The following is a 23,445-nucleotide window of genomic DNA, read 5'->3' on the forward strand; positions in this document are numbered from 1 at the left end:
AAATGACTCCCATATTTTACCAAAATCCTGTGAAAGCTCTCAAAATAGGGGAAAAGAGAAGCCGAGATATTCCAGCGCCTTTGGAATTCTGGTGACCCCACGACCCCTCGCCACGACCCCATTCCAAATCCCAGGGACGGTGTCATTCAAATGACCAGCAGCAGTACCGGCACTAGTGGGGGCCCACCCGGCAAACCCGGCAAGATGTCGGTTTGGTGACTTGCCGCTTTGCAGGGGGTGTAGCGTAAGGAAGGGGTTCAGAGCCCATTTTACTCTTTTGAACTGAAGACCTACTGGACGACTCAAGTAAAGGGTTAACTAGTCCCTTTATAGATTTGGACATTCACTTGGACAGTACATTTGAAAGCAAGGGTTAACTCACCCCTTGACGTTACCGTTGGACATTTGGACAGTATAAATTCACAACTGCAAAGACAGTAAAGTGCAGTCAGTTTAAACTGGACATTTGGACATCAGTTTAAAACTGTAAAAGCAGCAAAGTACAGAAACATCAACACACTGCGGTTTTCAATAACAACTGATAAGCAAGAAAAACAGAAGCTCTCGTCGCCTTCCAGAAGCTTCGAGAGGCTTCGAGAGAGAGTGTGAACCAGACTTTGGTTCTCACAGCAAATACAAAGGACAAACAAGTGATAAGACGACAGCTGTAGAGAAGCTTCGAAAAGATTCTAACAACGTTGGTTCTCAGGACATCTTTGATACTCAACAACAACCTGGTTCTCAAAACAAAAGAGCTCGTAAATGCACCAGGATTCACACGGCTCTTGAGTGGTCCAACCAACCATCCATCATTAATGCAACGATGGGTAAGTGGCCAAACTGGGCCTTCTCGTTACTCGGAGCACACCCTATCAGCTAAAAACCATATAAAGATAGAACATCATAGAAGCTTCAACAGTCAACAGTTGCAAGACCAACAGTTGAACAACTACTACGTTTTTTTTACTCATTCATGGGATTTGGGCGTCGCTGGCGAGGCCAGCATTTATTGCCCATCCCTAATTGCCCTTGAGAAGGTGGTGGTGAGCTGCCTTCTTGAACCGCTGCAGTCCGTGTGGTGAAGGTTCTCCCACAGTGCTGTTAGGTAAGGCATTCCAGGATTTTGACCCAGCGACGATGAAGGAACGGCGATATATTTCCAAGTCGGGATGGTGTGTGACTTGGAGGGGAACATGCAGGTGGTGTTGTTCCCACGTGCCTGCTGCTCTTGTCCTTCCAGGTGGTAGAGATCACAGGTTTGGGAGGTGTTGTCGAAGAAGCCTTGGTGAGTTGTTGCAGTGCATCTTGTAGATGGTACACACTGCAGCCACGGTGCACCAGTGGTGAAGGGAGTGAATGTTTAGGGTGGTGGATGGAGTGTCAATCAAGCGGGCTGCTTTGTCCTGGATGGTGTCGAGCTTCTTGAGTGTTGTTGGAACTGCACTCATCCAGGCAAGTGGAGAGTATTCCATCACACTCCTGACTTGTGCCTTGTAGATGGTGGAAAGGCTTTGGGGAGTCAGGAGGTGAGTCACTTGTCGCAGAATACCCAGCCTCTGACCTGCTCTTGTAGCCACTGCATTTATATGGCCGATCCAGTTAAGTTTCTGGTCAATGATGACCCCCAGGATGTTAATGGTAGGGGATTCGGCGATGGTAATACCGTTGAATGTCAAGGGAAGGTGATTAGACTCTCTCTTGTTGGAGATGGTCATTGCCTGGCACTTGTCTGGCGCAAATGTTACTTGCCACTTATGAGCCCAAGCCTGGATGTTGTCCAGGTCTTGCTGCATGTGGGCACGGACTGCTTCATTATTTGAGGGGTTGCAAATTGAACTGAACACTCTGTAATCATCAGCGAACATCCCCATTTCTGACCTTATGATGGAGGGAAGGTCATTGATGAAGCAGCTGAAGATGGTTGGACCTAGGACATTGCCCTGAGGAACTCCTGCAGCAATGTCCTGGGGCTGAGATGATTGGCCTCCAACAACCACTACCATCTTCCTTTGTGCTAGGTATGACTCCAGCCACTGGAGAGCTTTCCCTCTGATTTCCATTTACTTCAATTTTACCAGGGCTCCTTGGTGCCACACTCAGTCAAATGCTGCCTTGATGTCAAGGGCAGTCACTCTCACCTCACCTCTGGAATTCAGCTTTTTTGTCCATGTTTGGACCAAGGCTGTAATGAGGTCAGGAGCCGAGTGGTCCTGGCGGAACCCAAACTGAGCATCAGTAAGCAGGTTATTGGTGAGTAAGTGCCACTTGATAGCACTGTTGACGACACCTTCCATCACTTTGCTAATGATTGAGAGTAGACTGATGGGGCGGTAATTGGTCGGATTGGATTTGTCCTGCTTTTTGTGGACGATATACCTGGTCAATTTTTCACATTGTCGGGTAGATGCCAGTGTTGTAAATGTACTGGAACAGCTTGGCTAGAGGCGCGGCTAGTTCTGGAGCACAAGTCTTCAGCACTACAGCCGGGGTGTTGTCGGGGCCCACGGCCTTTGCTATATCCAGTGCACTCAGCTGTTTCTTGATAGCACATGGAGTGAATCGAATTGGCCGAAGACTGGCTTCTGTGATGGTGGGGATATCGGGAGGAGGCCGAGATGGATCATCTACTCAGCACTTCTGGCTGAAGATGGTTGCAAACGCTTCAGCCTTGTCTTTTGCACTCACGTGCTGGAATCTGCCATCATTGAGGATGGGGATGTTCACGGAGCCTCCTCCTCCTATTAGTTGTTTAATTGTCCACCACCATTCACGACTGGATGTGGCAGGACTGCAGAGCTTTGATCTGATCCGTTGGTTGTGGGATCGCTTAGCTCTGTCTATAGCATGTTGCTTCCACTGTTTAGTATGCATGTAGTCCTGAGTTGTAGCTTCACCAGGTTGGCACCTCATTTTTAGGTATGCCTGGGGCTGCTCCTGGCATGCTCTTCTACACTCCTCATTGAACCAGGGTTGATCCCCTGGCATAATGGTAATGGTAGAGAGAGGCATATGCTGGGCCATGAGGTTACTGGTATGAGCTCCTCCAACAACGAGCTCCTCGATACTTTGCTTCTGAACTTTGACAAGAAGACAAACCTCGGTGAGAAGACAAAAAACCTCGACACATCATTCGACGCTTCACTCAACGATGCAACTATTACTGCAGCGATCAACACCTTACTTCTAGACCTAAACGACTGCCTTGATGCTTTATAAAGGTTGTATGTGTTACTCTGCTTTATGCCTGCTTGTAGGAATCGGGTAGAGTGATCCACGTATTGATTGAGTTGCTTCATGCTTATGAGCTCTTTTTAAAAATCTTTAAATAATCACTTTGATTAACAAAACTACCGCGTCAGGGTGTCTTTCTTTGTCTGAACTATTGGCTCAGTCCACGAATCACTGGGAAACACCCAATTTTCCTTCAGTAGGAATCTGGTAGTTCTGGATGACGTCTTCACTGCACCACATCTTCATTGCTGCTGCTCCCTCGTTGGCAGCCCTCCCTCCCCCTCCCCACATTCAAAGGGCAATGAATCGTTGTGGGATCGATTGCCATTTGAACAGAGCGGTCTGGGGCCCACCTATGGCCATGTATGCAGGCGTACTAACTGCTGGCCGCATGGGAGGTATAATTGACGGGATTTCCCGGTGAGCCCAGGATCCTGTCAGACGCACTCACAAGTGATGTTCGGACAGTGGGGGTTTGGGTGAGGGCGAAGGGGCAGGAGAAGCACCTGTACCCGTTCCATTGGAAGTTCTTGGTGAACCGAGTAAGGACCAAAACCTTCACTCCAGGTCCACTGATGATTTCTTATTAAATATACCAGGTAGGTTTAACTCAAAAAACAGTGCAACGCCTCAACTTCAGCAGAAATCCTTTTTGGGCCACTCAGAAGTGTCAACGAGCCAATCTGAAAAGTTACATTTTGCTTGCAGGTAAACGCACTCTTGGGCAAATGACCTTCCTGATTACAGCTGGAGGAAGGGCTGCTGGGTGCTGGAATGTGCCAACTCTGAAAAGCCAAGTTTGAAAACTATAGCAGGAGCATTGCGATTCAGATCACTGCTCCCCTCCTCCACTTGAGAGCTGCCTCAGGAATCTATGACATTGTAGGTCGCAATTTGAAATTTGTTCACATGCTGCCTGATCTAGGAACATAGGAACAGGAGTAGGCCATTCAGCCCCTCAAGCCTGTTCCCCTCCTAATACAATCTCTCTCCCCCAATCCTCCTGGCTAATATATTAAGCACCAGAACCAGTTTGCAGATATACCTGATCTTTCTTTCTGTCTCTCTTGCTTCCTCTATCCCCCTGGCTGATTCTTTTTGCTAATCTCACTTTCTTTCTACTTCATTTGATCTCATTTGTCTCAGTTCCTTTTTCTCTTTGTAATTAATCCTCTCGCGGTTTGAGCTCTCTCTTCCATTTGATCTCTCTCACATCCACTGCTGGCCCACTCTGCTCAGGAATCTTCAGTATCAGTGTCTAGAGTCTTTGACACTTTTACTTCTGGTTGTGTTGGGCATATGTTTATAGCCAGGATGCTCCCCGTTCTCTTCACAGTGACTTGTCGACTGCTGAACTGGATTGGCCAGTTCGTGGTGTCAGTATGGATTCCCTGCAGGTCTTCAGAAGGGAGCTGGATGAGTTCCTGCGGGTGAGGGGCATCTCGAGCTATAGAAGATGGATGGGTTAAAGGGGACGAGTAAAATCAATCAGCATGGTCTCCTGGAGCTTGCTAGATTGCCTCTGGAGGTCGAAGAGGAATTTCACAAGAGTTTTTTTCCCAAATTAGCCTAAGGATTTTTTTTTTGCATCTCCCTGGAGATTGATTGTATGACTGGGATACTGAATGGAGGCAGCTTCCCAGCACCACAAATAGGATAACCTCACTCAACTGATCCCTGTAGATTCGAGTGCAGCACTGGGTCTGAGAGCAAACAAACAATGGAGTCGAAGATGGATAGGAGCTTGTTCAGTATTATGAGGGAAAGAGAGAGGGGAAGAAAGAGAGAGAGAGAGAGGGAAAGAAAGAAAGAGAGAGGGGAAGAAAGAGAGAGAGAGAGGGAAAGAAAGAAAGAGAGAGGGAAAGAAAGAAAGAGAGAGGGGAAGAAAGAGAGAGGGGAAGAAAGGTATAGCTCCTTTCACGACCTCAGGATGTCCCAAAGCACTTTACAGCTAATTAAGTACTTTTTGAAGTGTAGTCACTGTTGCAATGTAGGAAACATTAAGAGCACCTATAAATTATGCAAAAACAACCACAAAAGTACAGAACTGTTAAATATCCAGCCCCCGATTTCTAAATGTAAATACAATACTCCATTAGTGCACATTATTCTTCAGTAAAGCTCATCTTGGCACAGAGTCTGTCAGCTGATTGTACAGAGGGCGTGACTTGTTCTTTCACAGAATAGATGAGATCACGCTGTGCCTGTTAGGAACAGCCTGGACTGTATCAAACATTGTAAAATCCCTCACCCTTCCCACACAGGGCCTTTCATACAAGTGACTGCCTCTTTCTTATTCCATGCTTTCTTGCTTTGTGACTGGATTTGAATGTTAGGCCTTGCTAGCACAAACCCATGGGAAGCAGTAAATTAGTTTTCTTTACTGATTATATTTGTGCTGTACAGTTCTTACGATTGCTCCTTCCTTCCTTCCCTTCATCCTCTTTTTCTCAGAACTCATATGCTGAAGCTTATGACTCCTAATAAACTGATTGCTTGCAGGTAGTGGGCCCCTGGTTATATACACACACACACACACACACACACGGTATTGTGTCCAATCCTGGCCACCACACTTTAGGAAGGATGTCAAGGCCTTGGAGTGGGTGCAGAGGAGATTTACTGGAATGATACCAGGGATGAGGGACTTCAATTATGTGGAGAAACAAGGAGCTGGGATTGTTCTCCTTAGAACTGAGAAGGTTAAGGGGAGATTTAATAGAGGTGCTCAAAATTATGAAGGGTTTTGACAGAGTCGATAGAATCGTAGAATGGTTACAGCACAGGAGGTGGCCATTCAGCCCATCGAGCCTGTGCCGGCTCTTTGTAAGAGCAATCCAGTTAGTCCCATTCTCCCTGTAGCCCTGAAAATATTTTTCCTTCAAGTATTTATCAAATTCCTTTTTAAAAGCCACCATTGAATCTGCCTCCACCACCCCCTCGGGCAGTGCATTCCAGATCCTAATCACTCGCTGTGTAAAAAAGTTTTTCTTCACATCACCTTTCGTTCTTTTGCCAATCACCTTAAATCTGTGTCCTCTGGTTTGCGACCCTTCCACCAATGGGAACAGTTTCTTCTTATTTACTTTATCTAAACCAGTCATGATTTTGAACACTTCTATCAAATCTCCTCTCAACCTTCTCTGTTCTAAGGAGAACAACCCCAGCTTCTCCAGTCTATCCATATAACTGAAGTCCCTCATCCCTGGAACCATTCTAGTAAATCTTTTCTGCACCCTCTCTAAGACCTTCACATCCTTCCTAAAGTGCGGTGCCCAGAACTGGACACAATACTCCAGTTGCATGATTTTAAAATGGGGACTAAATGATGTCTACGTACCCTGGAACAATTATCCCCTGCCTCTGACCTTGCTATCGCCTAAAGACTAGATTTGGTTTTGACTCCCTATTGTAACAATGTCGCAGGAGATTGACTAGTTTATATATTTATATATTTAACATATCCATCATGCTCCAGGCAACACATATGCAAAGTATGTGTCACAATCACACCTGATTGGCTGAAATAATAACAGAGATGGAACTGACCAATAAGCAGGTAATAAGAGGAAATAAAACTACCAATCACAGAGAACTAAGGTGGTGCAAAAACTACCAACAACAACTTGCATTTATATAGCGCCTTTAACGTAGTAAAACGTCCCAAGGCGCTTCACAGGAGCGATTATCAAACAAAATCTGACACCGAGCCACGTAAGGAGATATTAGGACAGGTCACCAAAAGCTTGGTCAAAGAGGTAGGTTTTAAGGAACGTCTTAAAGCAGGAGAGGTGGAGAGGGGAAGACTCAGCAATTGAAGGAGGCCCTTCACCACAAAGACTGCAGCAATTCAAGAAGGCGGCCCACCACCATCTTCTCAAGGGCAACTCGTGATGGGCATTAAATGCCGGCCTTGCCAGTAGCACCCACATCCCAAGAACGAATAAATAATTTTTAAAAATTAGCAAACAGCTACCTATAAAAAACTGGTAGGGAGAAAAGAAAGACTTATATTTATATAGCGCCTTTCACAAAGTCCCAAAGTGCTTTACAGCCAATGAAGTACTTTTGAAGTGTAGTCACTGTTGCAATGTAGGAAATGCGGCAGCCAATTTACACACAGCAAGGCCCCACAAACAGCAATGTGATAATGAGCAGATAATCTGTTTTAGTGATACTTGTTGAGGGATAAATATTGGCCAGAACACCAGGGAGAATCCTCTGCTCTTCTTCCAATAGAGTTGTGGGATCTTTTTCATCTACCTGAGAGGGCAGACGGGGCCTCCGTTTAAAGTCTTATCCAAAAGATGGCACCTCCGACAGTGCAGCACTCCCTCAGTACTGCACTAGAGTATCAGATTAAATGCTCAATGTCCCTGGAGCGGGGTTCGAACCGCACAACCTTCTGACTCAGAGGCGAGAATGTTACCCACAGAGACAGGGATGACACCACATAAGAAGTAGTGGTGCAGGAACCACTTTAATGAACAAACAATACTGGGCAGCTGACAGTGAACTGAAGACAGTAATCCAATCTAGCGTTCAGCATTCGACACTAAGCACTTAAGCAGTTCGCTTGCTGATCATAACGTTGTCTGAATAATACACTGAGAGGCATCCGGTACCTTCTAAAGGGGCAGCAGACTGCGACACACCCAGCTCATCTCTCCTGTTCGATTGTCAATCGCAGCAAGAATCCATGACAAGCCCATCAGATTTCAGTCTCCTCTCACAATATCAGTGTCCAGTAACTCAAGGTTCCAGCATGTTGTCTAACTGAGGATCTTCAGAGAGCTCACTAGCCGTGGGATCGAGACTAGCATCACCGTTCCACTGATGCAAACTGTGCAATTGATGCAACTATCACAGTTGGAAAAACAATTTGCATTTCTTCGAGCTCCAGTAGCTTAAATTGAGAGCATCCCCCCCCCATCTCCCCTTCCCCCCACCCCCCCCCCCACCACCACTCCCGCTCATGCAGCCTGAAATACAATGAAAGGTCCTTTTAGAGATCACCGTCTATAGTAAGGGTGTATATTTCAAACTCAAACTGCTCTTCCCAAGATCCATTTGCTTTCGCTCTGAGCCTTTTCCATCGGTTTTACTGATCAGCTTTGTGCAGGGCTGTTTTCCACTTTCTGATATCGTTTCCACCTTCTGATATCGTGTCAGAGTGGTGCTGAGCAGGTTGTAGAGCGACTGAGGAAAGCTCACCGGGTTTAAACAGCTGACCAGTAAACTGTGAAAGCACCAATACATTGCCGAATCTCTCCTTCCCAATGTGATTCTCAACCTCGTCTCCCCAACGTGATTCTCAACCTCATTTCCCCAACGTGATGCTCAACCTCGTCTCCCCAACGTGATTCTCAACCTCGTCTCCCCAACGTGATGCTCAACCTCATCTCCCCCAATGTGATTCTCAACCTCGTCTCCCCAACGTGATGCTCAACCTCATTTCCCCAACGTGATGCTCAACCTCTCCTCCCCCAAGTGATGCTCAATCTCCCCTCCCCAAGTGATGCTCAATCTCCCCTCCCCAAGTGATGCTCAATCTCCCCTCCCCAAGTGATGCTCAATCTCCCCTCCCCAAGTAATGCTCAATCTCCCCTCCCCCAAGTGATGCTCAATCTCCCCTCCCCAACGTGATGCTCAACCTCTCCTCCCCCAAGTGATGCTCAATCTCCCCTCCCCAAGTAATGCTCAATCTCTGCTCCCCAAGTGATGCTCAGCTGTTTAGAAACAATATCAGTGGTTTAAATGCATTGTTGCTTTGATCTTTGGTTTTTATGTTACATTCATTGCCCTCAGCCCAAAACAGGCAGTCTGATCATGCACTCTTCAGCTGTTTGAATTGCCAATGAGCAGCATCCTGCTTAGACTGCAACTATATCAGGAAGTGGCAATCTATAGTGATCGTATAGTTATAAGAGAGAATTTGCATTGATATAGCACTCTATCACATCCTTGGGAATGTCCTAAAGCCCATAACACCCAATAAATTGCAGTCACTGTTGTTCTGTTCGGCAAACGCAGATGCCAAGTGCAATATATATCAAATGAGATTAATGATCAATGAATGTACTTTGATTTTGGTTGAGGGAGGAATATTGGTCAGGACACTGCTCTTCCTCAAACAGTGGCATGGGATCTTTTACATCCACCAGAACAGGCAGACAGGGCCTCGAGTTTATATCTCACCCAAAAGATGGCCCCTCCGACAGTGCAGCACTCCCTCAGCACTGCACTGAAGTGTCAGCTTAGATTGCATACAACAAGTCCCAGAGTGGGGCTTAAACTCACAATCCTTGGAATCACAGAGGAGAGAGCGCAGCCAACTGAGCCAAGCTGACACCCGATCACCTGGAGAACTACTCAAAGCCAATGATTGGAATCAGATTCCCCTGTTCATCATCTTCACTGACACTCCAGTGCTGCACTGTCGGAGGTGCCGTCTTTCAGATGAGACTTTAAACTGAGGCTCCATCTGCCCTCTCAGGTGGATGTAAAAGATCCCAAGGCACTATTTCGAAGAACTTTTTCACCCAGAGGGTGGTTGGAGTCTGGAACTCACTGTCTGAAAGGGTTGTGGAGGCAGGAACCCTCACAACATTCAAGAAGCATTTGGATGAGCACTTGAAATGCCATAGCATACAAGGCTACGGACCAAATGCTGGAATATGGGATTAGAGTAGACAGGGCTGATGGCCGGTGCGGACACGATGGGCCGAAGGGCCTCTATCCGTGCTGTATAACTCTATGACTCTATGACTCTAAGAGCATGGGGGTTCTCCCTGGTGTCCTGGCCAATATTTATCCCTCAACAGCACCAAAAAAAAAACAGATTATCTGGTCATTATCACATTGCTGTTTGTGGGATCTTGCTGTTCGCAAATTGTCTGCCACGTTTCCTACAACAGTGACTACACTTCAAAAGTACTTCATTGAGTATAATGCGCTTTGGGACGTCCTGAGGTTGTGAAAGGTGCAATCTAAATGCAAATCTTCTTTCCTTCTTTTACTGCCCAGGAGATCCTTCAACTTTGAGGTTAACACTGATGGGCCATACCCCTGACCCACTGCACCAGGGCTTGGTGCTGGGTGAAGATCCATTAACTATATCCCCAATGGCAACTTCACAGTCTCGGGGGGACTATCAGGAAGAGGAGAGGGGAGTCAATTTTAATCCTACCCACCCAGCGGACACTGGGCCGTTAAAAACAAGCAGGCGACTTACCTACTGGGAACTTGATCCTTTCCGGCAGGCTGACGAGTTACCTGTCTAAAGCAGACGGGAGACTCAGTCATTTATGCAAATCGGGGTCCAATTACATCAATAGGGCGGGGGGGGGGGGGGGAGGGTGTTAAGGTTGCCAACTCTGGTTGGACGTTTTCCTGGAGGTTCCATCACATGACCTCCCAGCTCCAACTGCCCTGCCCAATCAAACATCACTTCTTTCCATCTCCAACTAACGAATGGAAGTGTTCAAAGAAAAAGAAACAAAAAAGCATAATTTTATTTTAAATGCCCCAATGATTTTCCTCCTAGGTTGCTGACAGCAGTGTCCAGGAGACCAACCTTTAATTCCTGGAGACTCCAGGACAATCCTGGAGGGTTGACAACCCAATGGCAGAGGTGAGTCGAGGCAGGGGCAGGCTCTCTGTAACACTATCCCATTTTCCTGGGTCAGGGGTCATTAGGAAGGAGCCTCCCACTTTAGAGGCAAGAAGTGGTGGCGGTGCAAGACCACTTGAGGAGGCGGAGGAGAATTAAGGAGGCTGGAAGACCCCTCAAGTAGAAAAGGTGGAGATGTTATTTGAGGCCTCAGCAGATCCTGAGGCCTAATAGGGTCAGTTTATTGGGCCCGTATGGAGGGGGAGGAGCTCAATACTAGGCAGGGTCATTACCACCACTGCCCAGGCCTACCGCTACCTACCAGATGACCCCGGGGAGCAGTAGGTGGGAGATAAATGGGATGGGAGGCTAGACTCCACCCCTTTTACTGGCAGCAGTTACATGCGGTGGGTGGAGGAAGGTCAGCCAGCAGCAGTCCCACCGAGGGCGGTGGATGGAATCAAAGTCTGAGCAGGGGAGACAGCAGTGGGCAGGATAGTGAAGGAAAATACAGCCCATTCTGTTATTCCAACATTTCTGTTTCTATTTCAGATTTTCACAATTTATTCCCTTTATTGGAGATGCTCATCGTTTCAGGATTGTGGGTTTTTTTAATCCATAAATCTTTTACATTAAAGGATGTGTTGTCTTTGGATGAAGTCAGAGATGATCTCAGGGCTGTGCCCTAGAATGAGGCAGATAGTGGTGCAATCTGACTGATGCTTCCGTGTAATCTTAGTGATTAACTGTGCATTCCAATTTGTCACTTAACCTGATTTTAAAACGCAAAGAGAAGAGGAAACAAATGGAACTGACAATTTTGTGGCATGTTACAGTAAATTATATTAGGGTGGATTTTCCTGATCCTGGCCTCGGGCATTTTGGATTGCTTGGGCACAGGAAATGCAAGAAAATGGGATGAGGAGGCGTGTGAGTCTGTAAAGGAACTCGTCCAATTGTCTTTCCATTGTTTTAAATGGACAGGAAATTCAGAAGGGCTCCTTTACAGACACATCCTCCTTCCTGCCTGATTATCCTGCACTCCCTGTGCCAAAGTGATCCAGTGCACCTGGGCTAGGATCGGGACAGTCTACCCCTGTGTTTGTAAATTTCTGAAGAGCTGAGGCCTTTCAAAGAGCTGAGACAAACTTTAAAATAAATTAAGTTCGGTTCTTTTTAAAAACATTGGTGGTTGAGATTCAACTTCAATGGGGTTGCAAAGTGAGCAGCAGTGAATCAGCTGTTCATTATACACCCCGCCCGATTTGACCTCAATGGAAAGGACAATCGGACTGGGTGCATAACGGCCTGCCGACCACCGACCACCCATTTTCTATCTCTGTCAATGGTTGACTTTCATGCCTGTTGAAATTTATGATCAAGGTCACTGATTTATGGTTTATTTTGAAAACGGCATTGTGGGATTCGGTCCCAAAACACACACCCGTAAAAATTTTCATAATTCCATGTCATCAAAAAGGGAATTTGCCTTATCCAGTCACTGTGATTCAGCAGGCTTGCACATGATTTCTTTAAATAAGGTAGCTTTAGTTAAAAGAAATTCTGGGCCTGAGCCAAAACATGATTTCATACTGAGCTTTTACTCTACTTGTCAAGTTAAGGATTGAAGAAATCCTGCTGCCCATTCTAACCAGTCAGCAGTTTGATTTGGGCTAGTTGAAACTGGTATAATTAGGGATTTGGATCAGGGTATCTGACTGCAACACTCCATAACATGCCAGGAAGCCCTCAATAGGCTTATATAAGCACCATTGTGTGTTCAACAACAATTTGCATTTATATAGCACCTTTAACGTAGTAAAATGTCCTCAGGCACTTCACAGGAGTGTTATCAGATAAAAATTTGACACTGAGCCACATAAGGAGATATTAGGACAGGTCACCAAAAGCTTCGTCAAAGAGATAGGTTTTAAGGAACATTTTAAAGGTAGGGGGGAGAGAGAGGCAGAGGTAGAGGCTCCACTTCTTAAAACTCTGCACACAAACAGAAAACCTTCGACAGTGTTTAATGTTTTTAGAGGAAGTGCAGCACACACGCAACCCCTGAAAAATGCACGTGACGAGGAAGAGCACAATCCATTAGAAGCTAGGGTGAAACTGCCCAACTCATTTCACACCAGATAACCTGATAGAGAGAGGAGACTTTCCTCACATCGACCTGGGCTTGATTCAAACTTGGGTTCCAGAAGTGAAAGGACAGCAACGTTCTAATATTAGGGCAGGCCAGAGAGAGGTAACAGAGCAGGGAGGTTGAGGCAGAAAGCTGCCCACACAGTGGAAGAGGCAAGGCACAGCAGGAAGTGTAGGAAAGTGTCAGTATTATATTGGAAAATATAGACACAAAGCCAAGACAGGCGAAGGCGCAGCCAATATTCATTAGGATTGAGCTGAGGGGAAGGTAGTCTTTGGCGATTGCAAGAGACAACAGTAATGTAGTGAAGGAACATGGGAACAGTAAGGCAGTGTTGGACGCCATTATTGACAGTCAGTAACATTGGGAAGGAGCTGGGCAGAGCCAGGAAATTCTCGGACAGAATCAGCTTCTTGAGCCTGGAGATAATGGGCAGGAGACGGGAGGTTGGGCAACTTTGAGAAACAGAGAGGCCAGAAATGAGAAGAGATAGTGGGAAGAGCTGCAACAAAACACCTGAGAAACAGAGACAGAGGAAGCTAGAAACAGGGCCATTCAGCCCCTCAAGCCTGTTCAATCAAATCATGGCTGATCTGTACCACAGCTCCATTTGCCTGCTTTTGCTTTATACCCCTCGACACCCTTACCTAATAAAAATTTTTCAATCTCAGTCTTGAAAATTTCTATGATATTCCACAGCATGGTATTTCCATTTCTATGATATCCCCATGTACCATTTCTATGATATCCCCATGTACCATTTCTATGATATCCCCATGTACCATTTCTATGATATCCCCATGTACCATTTCTATGATATCCCCATGTACCATTTCTATGATATCCCCATGTACCATTTCTATGATATCCCCATGTACCATTTCTATGATATCCCCATGTACCATTTCTATGATATCCCCAGCATCCACAGCCTAATGGGGGGAGAATTCCAGATTCCCATTACCCTGTGCGTGAAAAAGTGGTTGCTGATTTAACCCTTGAATGGTCTAGCTCTAATTTAGAGATTGTGCCCCCTTATTCTGGAGGAGCAGCACTAATAGAGGATGGGAGCAACTTCAGCCCTTCAACCATCTAAACTCAGGGAAATTCAAGCTAAGTTCAAGCAATCTGGCCTCATAATTTAACCCTTTTAGTCCTGGTATCATTCTGGCGAATCTGCACTTCTCCAAGGCCAATATATCCTTCCTGAAGTGCCCAGAACTGTACACAGTGCACCAGAGGGAGGGCATAACAGGACAGAAACAAGAAAGGTCAGGACAATTTGGGAGGTAATAGGGAAGACAGGAGGCAGCAAGTCCAGGACAGCTTACGACAGGCCAGAAGCTAATGGGAGAGCCATGAGACAGCAGAACAGGGCCAGAGAAGATCAGGGTAGTCAGGAAAGACAACCGAGCTGCAGTATTTTTCTTGGACATGCTTGTTGCGACTTCTCAAGTTAGATTTATTTGGGGTTTAGGGTTCTTTTGTTCATTATTTTCACTGTGCCTGTTACGCCATTGAATGGTTCTCTTGCACTGGTTCCTTAGTATTATTTACATTCTGCATTGAGCTGATATTACTACCTAGCAACTAGTCTCCACTACAGAGCACGACTCAGCCCTTTCAATCTCCGTTACAAACCAGAAACTCAACCCACTCAATCTGTTACAGACCAGCGATTCAACCCCTGTTACAGACCAGCGATTCAACCCCTGTTACAGACCAGCGATTCAACCCCTGTTACAGACCAATATCACAGTTCTGTCAGTCTCCATTTCAGGCTTTTAATTCGGCTCTGTCAGTCTCAGATAGATCTCACCAGGAGATGGGCAAATGGTCTCCCTGGAGTAGATCTCTTCATTCTCCATTTGTCAGAATTTACACATTCCAAAGTCCCTTTTTGTATCGTGAATAAGTTATTAGTTACCACTGAGGCCCTTTCAATATCTGTTGGAGGTCAATGCTTGTTCTCCTTGTTTACCATCCAAACTGTATATAATCACATGATCCTATGTTAAACAGCTGTTCCTGGGTGACAGATATTGTGCTGATTGAAATAGCTCTTAAAGGGGTGAGGCAATGTGTCCTGTTTGCAAACCGAGACGTGGAGGATGATGATTGAGAGAATTTACTGGTTAAATGTTCCTGCACGGTGCTAGCACGAAATGTAGTTTCACCGCCGACTCTTCCAGGGATTAAAGTGTTAAAACATTCGGCAAGTACCTCAGTCGCTTTGGGCAACTCACAGGAATGTTGCCTCGTAATCCGTTGAAGTGGGGCCCCAGCGTCAGCGCAGTTACAAAAAACATCCCTACAGAATATCTCAAACTGCCTGAACAGTCCCAGGCCTAAAAACACAACACATTATCAACAGGGAGTCCTGTCCGTGGGGTTTTCAGCCTGGAAGATTTCTGCTGAGTATTGAAAAGAAAATTTCCTACTAAACAGCCTCATTTGGCGATTGTTTTCAATGAGATTACAGACGTTAACTGGATATTCCTTCTCAGTTTCTACGTGGCCAATTCTCCTTCACAGCTGTGAGCTTTCACAGGGCGATAAATAACAAGCTACTGATTGAAAGCTCAATGTAAACTAAAGTAGCTCGACCAGCAGACAGGTACCCCTGCAACCAGTGCCAGGGCACACTAGTAATCACACACACACACACACACACACACACTGACACTGACACAGACTCATACACACACAGACACAGACACAGACTCACACACATACACACAGACACAGAGGAGGACACATACACACATACACACTGACACAGACAGACACTGACACAGACACACACTGACACACACACACACTGACACAGACACACATACACACAGACACAGACGAGGACACATACACACTAACACAGACAGACACACACTGACACAGACACTGACACAGACAGACACAGACACTGACACAGACAGACACTGACACAGACACACACATACGGACACATACACACACGCTGACACACAGACACTCAGACACGGACACACACACACTGACACAGGCAGACACACACGCCACATACACACACTGTAAGACTACAGCTGTCACTCACCTGAGGCTGTTCATCTTTCCTCTATTTTTCAGGGCTGTCATTCCATACTGTCTGCTCAGTTCCCTGGAAGCACCAACCGGCACACAGCCAGTCAATCGTCAGTCAGTCAGTGCGGCTGATGTGTCAACAGAGCTGGGAAAAAAATGAAGGAAATCAGATACGGGAAAAGTACAACACCCAGGTAGGGTGTGGTTAGAGAAAATATTCAGGCACATTTCAATCAGCTCCAAGCACCACCCACAGACTACAAAAATAATACCTCAACACTAATACCTGAATCCCACCTGTCTCCACAGCAATCACCTGAAGCAGACAGAAAGTAGCACCTTTGGATAAAGATTTTGAGGAGAGCAGAGGACTTTTATACCAAATTACAAAACTTAATAACGGGGAAAATGTTTTGAAGTTAATGGAAAAAGGAGCCTAAAAGGAAAAGTTGTTCTATAAAAGAGATAGATCCCAGTGGAGAGGCTCTTATTTAAAGGGTGTCCTGATGTTTGTAAGTGTGGGACTGAACCGGGCAGGCAAAGCAAATCACGGTTTCGGCTAACATGAATACAATTATAGTCGATCTTGCAGAGGGATCCGACGTAAAGCTTAAATTGTCTCAGTGACCCTGAGCTAAGGAGCACAGCAACTCAAACATCACTCCTGTTGACACCACCTACCCACGCTCACACTTAGAGTTCCCACTTGGGCAACATATGGGGCAGCTGCGGTTATCAAATGGCAGTGAAGGCCATTGTGTTCTCTATCCTCAGGGGATAAGGGTGAAAAAACAGAGAATCGGAAGAGAAAAAAATGGCTGAATGATGAGACCTATTTTAAAAGGGAGTGCTGATAGTGAGAGCCCTCTTTCTAAAGGTCCTGATAGAGAGACCCCTCTTTCTAAAGGGCCCTGATAGTGAAACCCCTCTTTATAAAGGGTCCTGATAGTGAGACTCGCTCTCTAAAGGGTCCTGATAGTGAGATCCCTCTTTATAAAGGGTCCTGATAGTGAGACTCGCTCTCTAAAGGGTCCTGATAGTGAGATCCCTCTTTATAAAGATCCTGATAGTGAGACTCGCTCTCTAAAGGGCCCTGATAGTGAGATCCCTCTTTCTAAAGGGTCCTGATAGTGAGACTCGCTCTCTAAAGGGCCCTGATAGTGAGATCCCTCTTTCTAAAGGGTCCTGATAGTGAGACCGACACTACAACAGTGGATTTTTCTGTAGGATTTTTGCTCTGCAGAGCACTGCGTGTCAGTCTACATTGGGCGAAGATGAACTTTGTGAAGCTCCGCTCCCGGTGCACAGCCTCACTGGACGGGAATGTGAACCGGGCGGGAAATCTGATTCAAGGAGCTCCTCACTTCCCAGTGGATAAAATTACCACTATCATCGAGCGGGGTTTGGCGCTGGATCCTTATCTCAGTAATTCACCCTGTGATGTTAAATAGCAGATATGAAAGTGAGAGTTTACTGTTGTACACACTGTAGAATGTTATAAATTGTGCTCTGGTTGGAAAGATTTTGTTTGCTGAGGATTAATTCTGAAACTGGCATTTTTCATTCCAGGAACCGTGTGACAGATTAAACGACCCAGACACGAACACATCGGATCAGATCAATCTTTAAACTGCCCTCCCTTCAACCGTTCCAATTATTTAGCATTTCCATTTATTGAAGATGACATATCAGCGACCCTGTAATGTACCAACTCCACAATGTACAAGCCGCCCGCCAGCCCGAGTTAACACTGAAAGCACCGACTGGCACTGGGCTACATCACAACACAATAAGCTCAGTATCACGGAGCATGTCGCGGCTTCATCCTCTGCCAAGTCCCCGCGGATAAAGTCGGAAAAACAACAACCTAAATAAAGCCGGCAAGTCAACTGATGTGTGGCATAAGCTTTGCATAAACAGTAAGCCGCCAGTGAGTGAGGCCCGTGTAACTCATGGATGGAACCTGGTTTTGCACCTGGTGTCAGTGGTTTTGTCAAGTACACTCTACTTTATTCACTACATATTATGAATACTCTGTACTATATATATATATATATTCTAGCATACAACACAAACCAAAATAAAAAATAAACTGCATAATAATAGAATCATAGAATCATAGAAGTTACAACATGGAAACAGGCCCTTCGGCCCAACATGTCCATGTCGCCCAGTTTATACCACTAAGCTAATCCCAATTGCCTGCACTTGGCCCATATCCCTCTATACCCATCTTACCCATGTAACTGTCCAAATGCTTTTTAAAAGACAAAATTGTACCCGCCTCTACTACTGCTCGTTCCAGACACTCACCACTCTTTGAGTGAAAAAATTGCCCCTCTGGACCCTTTTGTATCTCTCCCCTCTCACCTTAAATCTATGCCCCCTCGTTATAGACTCCCCTACCTTTGGGAAAAGATTTTGACTATCTACCTTATCTATGCCCCTCATTATTTTATAGACTTCTATAAGATCACCCCTTAACCTCCTACTCTCCAGGGAAAAAAGTCCCAGTCTATCTAACCTCTCCCTATGCAACATTAAACAAACAATATTGTACAGTCTGTAATGTGCCATACAATGTAACTATCGCTATATTTTGCTATATATTGTGTATATCTAACGCACATTCTATAATTGCTATAAACCATATATCGCAGATATTATATACTATACTGTACACTGAAATGTAATGATCACCATACACGTTTTAATATTATAACATACTAAATACACTCTACAGGTCATTTTCCGACTTTGCGCTCCCGGAGGATGAGGCTCACCCGCTGGGACCGCACATCGGAAGTCCGGGCGCGCCCCGGCGCAACCTTCCAACATTATCGCCGGGAAATCAGGCGCAGCGACCGCTGGATTTGCACCCGCCACAGGGAGCTCGAAGTGGGTAATTCACCCCCTTACATATTGTCCCGAGTTAGAGAAAGAGGGTTCAGTATCTGTGAAAACACCTTCAAGGTGACACATCTCAGACCTACCATTCCACCAGGACATCAGCATCTGATTGTGATCAATTCACCACTTCAGTGAAATGGCCTGAATATTTCTGAACCAAAGTCACAGCGAGCTGACAGTAGGAGTTTATAAGAAATGTCCCTTTACCTGCGCGGTTCTGTGTCAAGCTCCTCCTTATAAGCTATGTTTGGAACAACTGTTCAGAGATCCCTATCGAGAGGTGTATCTGCCAGTCTCTCAGTGCTGGACACACATTTTCAGCAGGCTGAGAGCTGAATCGCAGAAGTTTTTAAGACGCTTGCTTCAGGGGAGCAAGAAATAGTACGTGAAACCCCGGTCTGTGGTCAGCATTGTATCAACAACACGAGTAAAAACCAACACAAACTCTCCCGGCCTGTGCATGAAGGCCCTTCCTGTGGACAAGACTTCCCAGCTGACAATCTTGTGCTCAGTAAAAATAGCAACGTTCTTCTTGATGGGTTGAAAAAAAACAATCGTCCATTCCTCAAAGAGTTAATGTCTGCACACTGTCAAAGAGCCAGCACTGAGCTGCTCTCTCTCTCTCTCTCTCACACACTGACATGTGTGCTAATGCTAATCCTATCACTGGCGCCCAGTCAGTACTGACTAGCATCAATTACACTGACATATTCCTTGGGCTAATGTTAATGCCTTTGCACTGTGGCACAGCCAGCACTAAGCAGCTCGGTTACACTGACGTATCACCAAAGGGATGTAAATGCCTCCATATCATCACACCGCTCGGACTGAGCAGCTCTCTGTTATATGATGGTGATGATGGGGGGATGGACTGGGGTGGACAAATGTAAGGAATCTTACAACACCAGGTTATAGTCCAACAGTTTTATTTGAAAATCACAAGCTTTCGGAGGCTTTCTCCTTCGTCTGACGAAGGAGAAAGCCTCCGAAAGCTTGTGATTTTCAAATAAAACTGTTGGACTATAACCTGGTGTTGTAAGATTCTTTACATATGATGGTGATGAGAGATGTTTCAATTTCCGTGCTGTTTGATTTCTCACTGGGCCTGTTAATGAATGATGTCAGTTCCACTTCAGTTACCAGCGATACACAGGTGTGACATTTCACCAATTACACTAATAGTGGAAAACATTCCCCCCCCCCCCTTTACAGTGACACCAAGGACTCATTACACAGATGGCCTCTGCAACATGATATGGAGGACTACCTGAGTATGATCTCCTGAATAAGTTCTTCCACATTCTTTCCTGTTCTACTAGTTTTAGCCAACCTGTGAATGTTTAGTGTTGTCCCTCTCTTTTGTCAGCTCTACGTCACACTACCCAGTTCCTTTCAACGTCAGTTGTTTGGTCAGGTGATACCTACCTGAGCCAACACATGCACGATCTTACCTCCAATTGTTTTATAACCTTCTTTGTACTTGTCGTTTGTTGCGATGGGTTTCACTTTGTTCTGGCTGTTTCCAAGCCGGGACTCACGTTTTGCTCTCTGTCTGATCTTTTCAGAATGATACCGGGGCAGAAGAGTTGAATGATGAGGACAGGTTGCATAGACTAGGCTTGTATTCCCGTGAGTATAGAAGATTAAAGGGTGATCGAAGATAACGGAATCGGTAGGATGGATAGAAATTATTTCCTCTGGTGGGGGGAGTCCAAAACAAGGGAGCATAACCTTAAAATTAGAGCTAGGCCATTCAGGGGTGATGTCAGGAAGCACTTCTTCACACAAAGGGGAGTGGAAATCTAGAATTCTCCCCCCCAAAAGGTTATGGATGCTGGGACAATTGGAGCTTTCAAGACTGAGATCACTAGATTTTTGTTAGGTAAGGGTATCAAGGGACATGGAGCAAAGGCAGGTAAATGTAGTTGAGATGCAGATCAGCCATGGTCTAATTGAATGGCGGAGCAGGCTCAAAGTGTAGAATGACCTACTGCTGTTCCTATGTTATAGAATCATAGAATCATAGAATCATAGAAGTTACAACATGGAAACAGGCCCTTCGGCCCAACATGTCCATGTCGCCCAGTTTATACCACTAAGCTAGTCCCAATTGCCTGCACTTGGCCCATATCCCTCGATACCCATCTTCCCCATGTAACTGTCCAAATGCTTTTTAAAAGACAAAATTGTACCCGCCTCTACTACTGCCTCTGGCAGCTCGTTCCAGACACTCACCACCCTTTGAGTGAAAAAATTGCCCCTCTGGATCCTTTTGTATCTCTCCCCTCTCACCTTAAATCTGTGACCCCTCGTTATAGACTCCCCTACCTTTGGGAAAAGATTTTGACTATCGACCTTATCTATGCCCCTCATTATTTTATAGACTTCTATAAGATCACCCCTTAACCTCCTACTCTCCAGGGAATAAAGTCCCAGTCTGTCTAACCTCTCCCTGTAAGTCAAACCATCAAGTCCCGGTAGCATCCTAGTAAATCTTTTCTGCACTCTTTCTAGTTTAATAATATCCTTTCTATAATAGGGTGACCAGAACTGTACACAGTACTCCAAGTGTGGCCTCACCAATGCCCTGTACAACTTCAACAAGACATCCCAACTCCTGCATTCAATGTTCTGACCAATGAAACCAAGCATGCTGAATGCCTTCTTCACCACCCTATCCACCTGTGACTCCACTTTCAAGGAGCTATGAATCTGTACTCCTAGATCTCTTTGTTCTATAACTCTCCCCAACGCCCTACCATTAACGGAGTAGGTCCTGGCCCGATTCGATCTACCAAAATGCATCACCTCACATTTATCTAAATTAAACTCCATCTGCCATTCATCGGCCCACTGGCCCAATTTATCAAGATCCCGTTGCAATCCTAGATAACCTTCTTCACTGTCCACAATGCCACCAATCTTGGTGTCATCTGCAAACTTACTAACCATGCCTCCTAAATTCTCATCCAAATCATTAATATAAATAACAAATAACAGCGGACCCAGCACCGATCCCTGAGGCACACCGCTGGACACAGGCATCCAGTTTGAAAAACAACCCTCGACAACCACCCTCTGTCTTCTGTCGTCAAGCCAATTTTGTATCCAATTGGCTACCTCACCTTGGATCCCATGAGATTTAACCTTATGTAACAACCTACCATGCGGTACCTTGTCAAATGCTTTGCTGAAGTCCATGTAGACCACGTCTACTGCACAGCCCTCATCTATCTTCTTGGTTACCCCTTCAAAAAACTCAATCAAATTCGTGAGACATGATTTTCCTCTCACAAAACCATGCTGACTGTTCCTAATTAGTCCCTGCCTCTCCAAATGCCTGTAGATTCTGTCCCTCAGAATACCCTCTAACAACTTACCCACTACAGATGTCAGGCTCACTGGTCTGTAGTTCCCAGGCTTTTCCCTGCCGCCCTTCTTAAACAAAGGCACAACATTTGCTACCCTCCAATCTTCAGGCACCTCACCTGTAGCGGTGGATGATTCAAATATCTCTGCTAGGGGACCCGCAATTTCCTCCCTAACCTCCCATAACGTCCTGGGATACATTTCATCAGGTCCCGGAGATTTATCTACCTTGATGCGCGTTAAGACTTCCAGCACCTCCCTCTCTGTAATATGTACACTCCTCAAGACATCACTATTTATTTCCCCAAGTTCCCTAACATCCATGCCTTTCTCAACCGTAAATACCGATGTGAAATATTCATTCAGGATCTCACCCATCTCTTGTGGTTCCGCACATAGATGACCTTGTTGATCCTTAAGAGGCCCTACTCTCTCCCTAGTTACCCTTTTGCCCTTTATGTATTTGTAGAAGCTCTTTGGATTCACCTTTGCCTGATCTGCCAAAGCAATCTCATATCCCCTTTTTGCCCTCCTGATTTCTCTCTTAACTCTACTCCGGCAATCTCTATACTCTTCAAGGGATCCACTTGATCCCAGCTGTCTATGCATGTCATATGCCTCCTTCTTATTTTTGACTAGTGCCTCAATCTCCCGAGTCATCCAAGGTTCCCTACTTCTACCAGCCTTGCCCTTCACTTTATAAGGAATGTGCTTACACTGAACCCTGGTTAACACACTTTTGAAAGCCTCCCACTTACCAGACGTCCCTTTGCCTGCCAACAGACTCTCCCAATCAACTTCTGAAAGTTCCTGTCTAATACCATCAAAATTGGCCTTTCCCCAATTTAGAATTTTAACTTTTGGGCCAGACCTATCCTTCTCCATAGCTATCTTAAAACTAATGGAATTATGATCACTGGTCCCAAAGTGATCCCTCACTAACACTTCTGTCACCTGCCCTTCCTTATTTCCCAAGAGGAGGTCAAGTTTTGCCCCCTCTCTCGTCGGGCCATCCACATACTGAATGAGAAATTCCTCCTGAATACACTCAACAAATTTCTCTCCATCCAAGCCCCTAATGCTATGGCTGTCCCAGTCAATGTTCCTAAAA

The 23,445-nt window shown here is 45.6% G+C and overlaps 1 protein-coding gene and 1 long non-coding RNA gene across 4 annotated transcripts in view; one reads left to right on the forward strand and one right to left on the reverse strand.

Annotated features, from left to right (window-relative positions):
* Positions 1 to 19,656, reverse strand: part of gramd2aa (GRAM domain containing 2Aa) — a 65,816-nt gene extending 46,160 nt beyond the window's left edge. Inside the window, exons 1-2 of one of the 2 annotated variants that reach the window (XM_067973349.1) lie at positions 19,173 to 19,656; positions 16,069 to 16,200 (exon numbers count right to left, since the gene is read on the reverse strand). In XM_067973349.1, the coding sequence (XP_067829450.1) occupies positions 16,069 to 16,109 (41 nt within the window). In that variant the 5' untranslated portion in view covers positions 16,110 to 16,200; positions 19,173 to 19,656. Of the gene's footprint in view, positions 1 to 16,068; positions 16,201 to 19,048; positions 19,149 to 19,172 lie in introns of those variants that run through there. The other variant, XM_067973350.1, reaches the window with a different exon arrangement.
* Positions 609 to 19,623, forward strand: LOC137304691 (uncharacterized). 2 transcript variants are annotated; one of them, XR_010958611.1, is made up of 4 exons: positions 609 to 827; positions 10,778 to 10,864; positions 16,101 to 16,249; positions 17,625 to 19,623. It is a non-coding gene; the product is annotated as an uncharacterized lncRNA (long non-coding RNA). The 2 variants fall into 2 exon arrangements; XR_010958612.1 differs by lacking the exons at positions 609 to 827; positions 10,778 to 10,864 and adding an exon at positions 15,533 to 15,612.
* Positions 19,657 to 23,445: the final 3,789 nt, after the last annotated feature.

This window comes from Heptranchias perlo, chromosome 38 (genome assembly GCF_035084215.1).
Source record: "Heptranchias perlo isolate sHepPer1 chromosome 38, sHepPer1.hap1, whole genome shotgun sequence".
Taxonomy (NCBI): domain Eukaryota; kingdom Metazoa; phylum Chordata; class Chondrichthyes; order Hexanchiformes; family Hexanchidae; genus Heptranchias; species Heptranchias perlo.